Source organism: Dryas octopetala, chromosome 9 (genome assembly GCF_963921425.1).
Source record: "Dryas octopetala chromosome 9, drDryOcto1.1, whole genome shotgun sequence".
In the NCBI taxonomy this organism is placed as follows: domain Eukaryota; kingdom Viridiplantae; phylum Streptophyta; class Magnoliopsida; order Rosales; family Rosaceae; genus Dryas; species Dryas octopetala.
In genome coordinates, this window is record NC_141374.1 from 6,437,995 (window position 1) to 6,448,197 (window position 10,203).

The 10,203-nt window shown below is 46.1% G+C and overlaps 1 protein-coding gene across 1 annotated transcript; it reads right to left on the reverse strand.

Moving 5' to 3' along the window:
* Positions 1-586: 586 nt before the first annotated feature.
* LOC147273463 (uncharacterized) lies at positions 587-6,389 on the reverse strand. Its single transcript, XM_086228221.1, has 2 exons — positions 6,122-6,389; positions 587-6,063 (listed from the first exon to the last, which is right to left on the reverse strand). The coding sequence occupies exons 1-2, from the start codon at positions 6,387-6,389 to the stop codon at positions 587-589; spliced, it is 5,745 nt and encodes a 1,914-aa protein (XP_086084347.1).
* Between the last annotated feature and the right edge of the window lie 3,814 nt (positions 6,390-10,203).

Sequence of the window (10,203 nt, forward strand, 5' to 3'; positions counted from 1 at the left end):
GGTAGGATGCCCTTCTTTTGAATACATGGTATTGCAGAATTTTATCGAATGCATGGTACTTAGTTTCCCTTGGATGCATGAAATTGATTTTTCTCTGAATGCATGGTACTTAGTTTCCCTTGAATGCATGAGATTGATTTTCTCTTGAATGCATGGTACTTAAGTTCCCTTGAATGCATGTGCCATAGCCGCGCCCTGAATGCATGGTACTTAGCTTCCCTTGAATGCATGGGCGGATATGGGCAGGGTCGGATGTCTGATGGCCCGGGGGTCCATACAGCCAATTAACACTTTGAATAAAAATGAAGAAAAATGTGTTTGTGGTAGGACTGCCGTGAATGCATGGTACTTAGTTTCCCTTGAATGCATTTGCCATAGCCGCGCCCTGAATGCATGGTACTTAGCTTCCCTTGAATGCACGGGGCGGATATGGGCAGGGTCGGATGTCTGATGACCCGGGGGTCCATACAGCCAATTAACACTTTAAAGAAAATGAAGAAAAACGTGTCCGTGGTAGGACTTGTATTTATTGAAAGTGATAACATAGATAAAATTGAAAAAAGTCCCCGGGGGGTACAACATTTGTCTACTTGTAAAAGTAGCGGAGGTGCTCGGCGTGCCAAGGGTGGCCGAGTTCCTTGCCGGTTGTGGCGCGGAGCCTATATGTGCCTGGGCGGATGACTTCAATAATTTCATACGGTCCTTCCCAATTAGGTTTCAGAGCACCTGTTTTGGCCAAGGTAGTGCTGCGTAGGACCCAGTCCCCCACTCGGAAGTGGCGAGGCTTAACTTTAGAATTGTAGTATCGAGTAGCCCGTTGCTGGTAGGCGTACTTGTGTAGCTCAGCCTGGGCCCGATGCTCTTCAGCGAGGTCGAGACTGAGGGCTAGCTGGTCAGCATTGTGCTCAGGCTGAAATGTATCAAGTCGGTAAGAGGCAAGCCCGACCTCAACTGGGATGACGGCTTCAGAAGCAAAGGCCAAAGAAAAGGGGGTTTCCCCGGTCGAGGATCGACAGGTCGTCCGGTAGGACCATAAGACTTCGGGTAGGAGGTCAGGCCACTTTCCCTTTTTTGCATCGAGCTTGGTCTTCAAGGTATGTTTAATGGTCTTGTTGACTGCCTCGACCTGCCCGTTGGCCTGAGGATGACCAGGAGAGGCAAAGAAAACCTTGATGTTGAAGGCGGAGCAAAATGACTTAAACTCTTTGTTGTCGAACTGCTTGCCATTGTCAGTGATAATGGCGTAAGGGAGACCAAAGCGGCAAATTATGTTCTTCCATACAAAGCTCTTGATGGTCTGGGTGGTTGCCTTTGCCAAGGGCTCGGCCTCTGCCCACTTAGTGAAGTAGTCCACTGCGACTACTGCCATTTTGACCTTGCCCTTCCCCTCGGTCATTGGTCCGATTAAGTCAATGCCCCATTGGGCAAAGGGCCAAGGACTGTTCATGGTAGTTAGGGGCTCGGGTGGTTGGTGCGGAAAAGTTGCAAATTTTTTGCACTTGATGCATTTCTGGGTGAGCTTTCTTGCATCAGCGCGGAGGGTCGGCCAATAATAGCCTTGGCGGATGGCCTTGTGGGCTAAAGAGTGGGCTCCTGCATGATTGCCACACACCCCTTCATGGATCTCCCGGAGGATGTAGTCGCCTTGTTCGGGGGTAAGGCAGCGCAAGTATGGCAGGGAGAAGCCCCGCTTGTATAACTTGTCGTTGATAATGGTGTACCGGGAAGCTCTATGGCGAAGGCGCCGAGCCTCAGCCTTGTCCGCGGGCGGGTTCCCATGCTTAAGAAATGCAAGAAGAGGGTCCATCCAACTAGCTTGTTGCGCAGATTGGCAGACTTCCATAACATCAATGCTGCGCTGAGGTAAGAACTCAACTGGGACAGACCTCCCAGGTTCATGGTCGACTGCCGAGGCAAGGCGAGCTAGGGCATCCGCCCTTTCATTGTCCGCCCTAGGGATTTGTATGAGCTGGTATGCTGAGAATTGATTGAGTAAGCTTTGAACTTTGGTGAAGTAGGCGGTCATGCGCTCACCCTTGGTCTGGTATTCCTGTGTGACCTGGTTCACTACAAGTTGAGAATCGCTGTAGATTCGTAGTTGCTCCACGTCCATATGTAGTGCCAAAGATAAGCCGGCAATGAGGGCCTCATATTCAGCCTCATTGTTGGATGCCTGGAAGCCGAAGCGAAGAGCATACTCAATGGTGGTCTGGTCAGGGGCGATCAAAACGAGTCCGGCTCCACTGCCCTGTTGATTAGAAGACCCATCAACATATAAAGACCAGATTGGGCGATCCGGCCTGATTGCCGGAGTAGAAGAAGTTGGTGGATCGGTGGTCGACACAATGGCGGAGGAGGGCTCAGCCTCGGGTAGGAATGTAGACTCTGAAATGAAGTCTGCAATGGCTTGTCCCTTGATTGCGGGCCTTGGGCGGTAGGAAATGTCAAATTCGCTCAACTCAATGGACCATTTGATAAGTCGGCCAGAGACCTCAGGCCGCTGCAATACTTGCCTAAGTGGTTGATTGGTGAGAACCACGATAGGGTGAGCCTGGAAGTATGGGCGGAGGCGCCGGGCTGATGTGACCAAGGCAAGGGCTAATTTTTCTATCTCTGGATACCTGGTCTCAGCATCTTGCAGGGCCTTGCTGGTATAGTACACCGGGTGCTCAACCCTATCCTTAAGTCGAATGAGGACTGAGCTGGTGGCTGTCAGGGAAACGGACAAGTAGAGGAGTAGCTCTTCCCCTGGCTCGGGTTTAGAAAGTAGAGGTGATTTGCCCATGTACTCCTTTAGATCTTGGAAGGCCTTCTCACACTCCGGAGTCCAGTCAATGTATTTTGTCCGAGCCTTAAGGGTTTTGAAGAATGGGGCGCAACGGTCGGTGGCCTTGGATATGAATCTTGTCAAGGCGGCGACCCTGCCCGTTAGGCTCTGCACTTCCTTCTGAGTTCTGGGAGATTGCATATCGATCAAGGCTTTGATTTTTTCAGGGTTGGCCTCTATCCCCCTTTGGCTCACCATGAAGCCAAGGAATTTTCCCGAAAATACGCCGAACGTGCACTTGGCAGGGTTCAGGCGCATTTGGTACTTCTTGAGCACGGAAAACATCTCAGAGAGTTTTTGGACGTGGTCCTCCGCCCGGACACTCTTGACGAGCATGTCGTCCACATAGACCTCCATGGACTTACCAATGTATTCTGAAAAAATGGAGTTGACCAAACGCTGGTAGGTGGCCCCGGCATTTTTGAGTCCGAAAGGCATGACTTTGTAACAATATAGGCCCCTGTCAGTGATGAAGGCCGTATTGTCCTGGTCGGAGTTGTGCATAAGGATTTGGTTATAGCCGGAGTAGGCGTCCATGAAACTAAGGAGTGCATGGCCTGCTGTGGCATCAACCAGTTGGTCAATTCGTGGAAGAGGAAAGCTATCCTTGGGGCAGGCCTTGTTGAGGTCAGTGAAGTCGACGCACATCCGCCACTTGCCATTTGATTTTTTGACCATCACAACATTGGCCAGCCAATCCGGGTAGGAAACCTCGCGGATGAAACCAATTTTCTGTAACTTGTCGACTTCTTCTTTCATAGCAGCATAGATTTCGGGCTTGTACTGCCTGCGTTTTTGGCGGATGGGGCGGTGCCGCGGATTAAGACTTAGGCGATGGGAGATCACCTCCGGAGAGATCCCAGGCATGTCATCATAGGACCAGGCAAAGACTTCAGCATTGGCACGAAGGAAGTTGATGAGGTCGTCTCGGAGGGCAATACTGAGTTGAGTTCCGACCCGTACCTTGCGGTCCGGGTAGGCAGGTGAGATGAGCACTTCCTCCACATGACTGTCATCTGGTTGGGCGATGGCTCTGAAAGATGAATCACGAGGATCTTCGGGAAGATCCGGGGTAGGGCAAGTGGGGGAGACAGAAACAGCCATAGAGGGCATGGCCTCTTTCTTCTTCTTGACGGAAGTCGTATAGCAGGACCTGGCTGACACTTGGTTGCCTTTGACTACCCCCGTGCCACATGGGGTCGGGAACTTGATCAAAAGCAAGTGAGTGGAAATCATAACCTTCAGTTGGTTAAGGGCTGGTCGTCCCAGGATGACGTTGTACGCTGTGGGGCAGTCGACCACCAAAAACTGAGTGGTCGTGGTAGCGGACGAAGGATACCTCCCAAGGGTGAGTGGAAGGTAGATCCCGCCAAGAGGGGTGACCATGTCGCCCGAAAAGCTAAGTAAAGGAGCGACCGACCGGTCAAGCCTCTCTTGGTCAATCCCAAGAGCTGTGAAGGCGGAGGCGAAGAGGATGTTGACGGAGCTACCACAATCGACAAGGATCCGAGCCACATCAAAATTAGCTATGGTGGCTTCAATGACCAAGGGGTCATCGTGTGGGAAGATCAAATCGCGTTCCTCTTCCTCGGCAAAGGAAATGGGCGACCACCCGAGCTTAGGAGTCTTTTTTCCACGGTGGAGGTCTACAGCCATAACGCCGGAGCATTGCTGAGCACTTCGGGCGTATTCCTTCCTAGCCCTGTTGGAGTTGCCAGCGAGGGTCGGGCCCCCACAGATGGTGTTGACCCGCCCCCGTCGTTGTCCTTCGGCCTTGGCCTTCTCGGTGGCCTCCTTGTCTATAAAACCATCCAATTTTCCTTCCTGTACCAAAGTTTCTATTGCCTCTTTAAAGGCTCTGCATGCCTCGGTGTCATGGCCATGGTCATTATGATAAAGGCAAAAGAAGTTCTTGTTGGCTCGGTACCGTGTTTGTGGTGGGCGGGGTGGTAGCTTGGGAAGGATGTCCTTGATCTGAGGATACAATTCTGTATAAGTAACATTGAGAATTGTATAGACTTTGAACCTGGAGGCGTAGGATGTCTGATAGGTTTCCTCCCTTCGTTGTCCTCCACCTCTACCATCACCAAATTGCTTCTTGGTGAATTTACTGAACTTTTTCCCGGACCCCCCATGCTGGCTACCTGAGTAGGGCTTGGGCTGGGGTGGCACTATGATGGCCTGGTCGGTACTTGGGCGATCCATGGTGGGCGGCTTCTTTCCATATGTTTTGAATTCCGCAGTAGCATAGGCAATGGCCTCTTGCATAAGTTCTTTGTAGGTGCGCGGATTGCGGCGGTTGAGTTCAAACAAGAAGTCCCCCTCTAGGAGACCATCCTTGAAGGCGGCGAAGGCTACCTTCTCATCACAGTCGCGACACCGAGATCGCTCTAGCTGAAATCGAGTAATGTATTCCCGGAGGGATTCCCTGCTGCCCTGTCGGACTCGAGTCAGGTCATCCGTGGTGTAGATTCTATCGGTCTGGATGATATACTGACCTAGGAAGAGCTCTCGGAGCTCGTTGAAGCAATCAACCGAGCCCGGAGGAAGTTGGTAGAACCAGTCCCTTGCACTGCCAGAGAGGGTGGAAGGGAAGATTCGACACTTCGTAATGTCATCAGCACCTTTAGATTCCAGAGCGGATCTGAAACTCATGAGGTGATCATATGGGTCTTCCTTCCCTGTGTATGGAGTGATTTTGGGAGGTCGGACGTCGCCAACCGGAGGAGCGGATAGGATGCGAGCTGTGAAAGGTCCAGGCAGCTCCCTTGTTTCTAAAGATGGGTGCCCACCCCGACTTCCTCCTTCCACTCTTTTCAGGCGCTCACTGATGTCCATGAGAAGTTGCTGGAGCTGGTCTGGTGGAAGAGAGCCGCTGTTACCGGAGTCAGCGACTTGTTCACTTATATAAGTGTTACTTTCTGCGCGGCGCCCAGCCGAGAGGACCTGCTCTTCTCCCCGTCGTCGCTTGGGACGGGGGGCCTGCTCTTCCTCCAAGTCTCGGGGGCGCGGGTTGGATCGCCCCTGCTCCTCCTCCAAGTCTCGGGGACGCGGGTTGGATTCGCCCCGGTTCGTCCGCTGCTCTTCTCGCCGAGAGCGGTTGTCGTCGAGCAGATGACGACAGTCCCGGTAAATGTGGAACTCCTCAGAGCGGGTAGGATGCTCGCCAGATCGAGCCCGGCTGACCGGGTGGACAAGTCTCTTTTGGAAACCTGGGGGCGGATGGCTACCTTGCCCTGCATCCAATTGGCGGGGAACATTTTGGTCCCTTCGGGGGGGGATCCCTCATCTCACCACTCCGGAGAGCGGTGTGTTCGTCCCTGTCATGGGGGTTCCTCCTCTCACCACTCCGGGGAGTGGTATGTCCTTCCCTGTCACGGAGGAGTCGCTCATAAAGCTGTGTTGCACCTTTTTGGAGGTCGAGCTGTTCCTGGGTTCGTTGGAGCTGAGCCTCCAAACGCTGGATGTACTCTTCCTGATCAGATTCGGCAGTCTTCTTACCTCGCTTGTCAACCAGCGGGGTGTTGTCGACTTGATCGAGGATAGGACCTCCGTCAGACATTGTGAGGGTCGGTAGCTCGGAAGCTAGGGAGCTCGGAAGCTAGGGAGCTCGGAAGCTCGGAAGGTTTTTGCACCTCAACTGAGGGTAGAGAATTCAATGGGGAAAAGTCGTAACTTTCCCACAGACGGCGCCAAACTGTTGATGCTCAAAAACGGTAAAGCAGTCAACGTCGAGTCGAACCACGTAGGCCCGTTGACCCACCACTGAGTGGATGACACGTCGAAGTGGGGCAGGAACGGGTAGCTGGGTCCGACTGGTGAGTAATGAGAGATAATGATATCCAAGCACCCTGCACAGGTACACAAAAGTGAGCGGGAAGGGCACCGGTGTGGTGCCGGCCAAAGCTCCTCCGACGCTCAAGTCAGTGTTCAGAGAGATCTGAGAGCAGAGTGAGTGAATAGTATAATAATGATTTCAGTCGTCCTTTTGTGACAAGAAGGTACCTCTTTTATAGTACCTTTGGAAGAGTGTCAACCAATCCGGTGACGACACGTGTCCTTTGTGGTGACTTGCACTGTAGGAGCGCCACGTGGCACCGGTCTCGAGGATCCGAGTTAGTTGACACGGGCCGGGGGCCCGGGAGGCTTGAGCTTGGGAGGCCGGAGCCTAAGAGGCCGGGGCCCAGGGGGCCGGAGCCCATGAGGCCGGAGCCTAGTGGATCATGGGCTAGGAGCCCAGGAAGGGCTTAGTCTTTTGGGTCTAGGCCCAAACAGCATGGTGTTGGGCCTTGTGTGACTTGTCGTTATGCCGAGATGATTAGTCATACGAACAGGATGTGCTCACACCTTCAGTCTTACTGCAAGTCTAAAGAAAGAAAAGAGCAAATTAACCACTTGCTATTCTCTTTATCAATTCCTCTATCATTCCCATCTATGTTCGAGCAACTTGGTTTGCTAGAAAATGCAGACTCAAAGTCTCAAAATTTTCTTTTGATTTGTAATTTTTTTTTACTTGATAGTTTCTATAGATTTTTGGTTTTGGAATAAAAATGAGAAAATATTCAAGGAGAAAGATTGCTCCATTTGGGGGTGGGTGGAAAGCAAATTGAGGTTCAGATCTAATTATAATTCTTGAAAATTTCATAAATAAATTCATATACATTGAAATTTCATCCATCTCTTAGAAAACCTTAAGAGAGACAGAGAAATAGAGAGAGAAAAAGCGACATAGAGAGGAAGAGGGAAATAAAGGGAGAGATGAAAAGAGAGAAAGGGTAGGGTGGGTTGTCGCTGGCGGGTAAGGCTACCGCCAGAGGTGGTTGGGGCGATCTACAGAGAAATAGAAAGGGGAAAAAAAGGGGGGGGGTGCGATTTGCATAGAAATAGAGAGAAAACGAGAGAAAGAGAGAAAGAGAGATGGAGAGAGGGAGAGATGGAGAGAGAGAAAGAGAGAGAGAGGGTGGGGTCACCGCCAGAAGGTAGGGCCACCGAAGGTGGGTTGGGGCTGGGTAGAGAAGGGGTGCACTACCATCTTGTTCTTTTTTCTTTTTAGTTTTAGTTTTGTTTTTTAAATTTTTTTAAGGGAGACTTAGAGTTCAGTCTTTTATGAGTTTTTCTTAAACTAAAATCAGTAGTGATTTAGGGTTTTTAATTAAGTCATTTTATTTTTCTTCTTTGACAACTTTATATTAGATTTTAACTCTGAGATTTTGGGCGAATTTATGTTAGGTTTTAACTACGAAATTTTAGGCGGACATGCAGCCTCTACAAAAGGTCATTTTATACGCTAGAAGAGGAAATACCCTTCAAATAGGGGAAATATTTTATTATGAATGAAAAAGATTTTCTTATAAATTAAAAAGACTTTATTATGAATTAAAAATATTTTCTTATAAATTATTATGAATTAAAAAGATTTTCTTATAAATTTTAAAACACTCCCGATCTTCATCTAAAAACTTTCTAAAGAATCTAAGCCTAATTATCCTTTTTTTAATATATTATGGTGAATTGTCCATTTTGCCCCATGAAAATAGGTCATGCGCGTGACACATGTCTATTTTTAATGGAATTTTTGACGGAGGTGACGATTTGTCCCACAAAAACGCAAATTGTAAATATGTGTCCTACACTAACACAAACTTAAACATGTGTCCTAAAATATGATTGACCCAAAAATACTTGTCATGAATGAAAAATTTTCCCAAAGATTTTTAATTTAGTTGATTATTTTAAAGAGATAATATTGTCGATCATAAAATTATACTACTAATTAGGAGGGAGAAGGTGGAAATGAAAAAGTAGCAAAGTAGTATGACCAAAAAAATAAAAAATTAAGATTAAACACCAAATACCAATACTTTTTCAGTAAATCAGTAAGTCACTCATTTTTTTTTAGTTTAGGTACAAACCAAAAACATTACATTTTGAATTAAGTCACAAACATGTATGAAACGAGAATTTTTCGACACCGATCACTTGGCCAAAGTGCTAAGCGCTCGATGGTATTCCGTTGGCTTTTTTGTTTGTTTGCTATATAGTTGTGACTGTCATGTAGTCATAGTTGTGACTGTATGAAATTCTTAAAAATTCAAAGTTTATAAAGGTTTAATGCTTTTGATTTATGCTTAGGGGATGAAATCCTGCAACATAGAGACTAAATATTAAAGCTTAAGCCTTGCAAACATTGAAAAAAATAACAAATCAATAAAAAAGTTGTGACTGTTATACAATCATAGTTAAGTTTTTGTAAACAAAAAAATTTACTCCTGGGCACTCGGTGAACAGTGCCGAGTGCTCGGTAAAACAACTTTTTCAAAGTTAGTACATAAACTAAAATTTAATATCTAAAATGAAATGACATAAAAATTTTATAAGTTAAAATAAAAAAACATTGAAAGTTGGTACTTAAAATCAACAGACCTAAAAAAAATGCCCACTTACAAAATGCACCAATGAAGTATAAAAGATATTTCAGATTGGTTTATGAACAAAAATAAAATGAGAAATGGTTTATCTACCTTCTCTTCTGACTTTATCCTTTGTTATTCTCATTTTGCAGTATAGTTTCATGATCAGAACTGTTTATTTTTATATTACAATTTAAAGATAATCTTTGCAAAAGTCAACCAAATAAAAAATTATTTGGTCATGTAAGTATAATCAAATAAAAAAATAATAAATTTAACTATCACCAAAACCGTCTATTCATTTGATCAACTAAATCATTTTCGATTTAATTAATTTTTACAGAGATGATTTTTAAAGGGTGATATAAAAAATGAACAATTTCAACTATAAAACTACACTGTGGAATAAAAATAATAGAGTAGAAAGTCGGTGGAGAAAATAAATAGCATTTTTTTAAAAATATTTCAAATTTATATCTTAAGTAACAAAAACATATAAAATAGCACATTCATTAGAATTTTCATTAAGAAAACAGTTAAATCTAACCAAGGACAACACAAACATGGCTTTTTTAATAAAGTAGACACCAAATTTACACTACATTGATAAAAATTATTAACAAATACTAAATTTTTTAAAGCTCCTAAAAGTTTTGTTAGTTTTTGTCTATTATTTGGCGCACGTCATTAAACCACATTAGCTTTGTCCAAAGTGACATTTAATGATTTTCTTGATGAAAATTCTGACGAGCGTGCTATTTTCTACGGTTTGAATATGAATATAAAATGCTTGTTTGTTAGTGGAGCAATCTAAAATGCTTCCCATATAATTGGCGAGTGCATTTTGTAATCGATAAAAAAAAAACTATTTCCGGGCCAAAAAAAAGAGAAAAAAAAAACTATTTCAGAATTGGCTTTACTAGATGAGGCAGTAGACGATCACTTCATAGTAAAAGACAAAACACT

Coding starts and splice junctions, on each gene's coding strand:
- LOC147273463 (XM_086228221.1), bottom strand. CDS start 6,389: ATGTCTGACGGAGGTCCTATCCTCGATCAAGTCGACAACACCCCGCTG. Junction 6,064..6,121: donor ACACACCGCTCTCCGGAGTG/GTGAGATGAGGG, acceptor AATTGGATGCAG/GGCAAGGTAGCCATCCGCCC.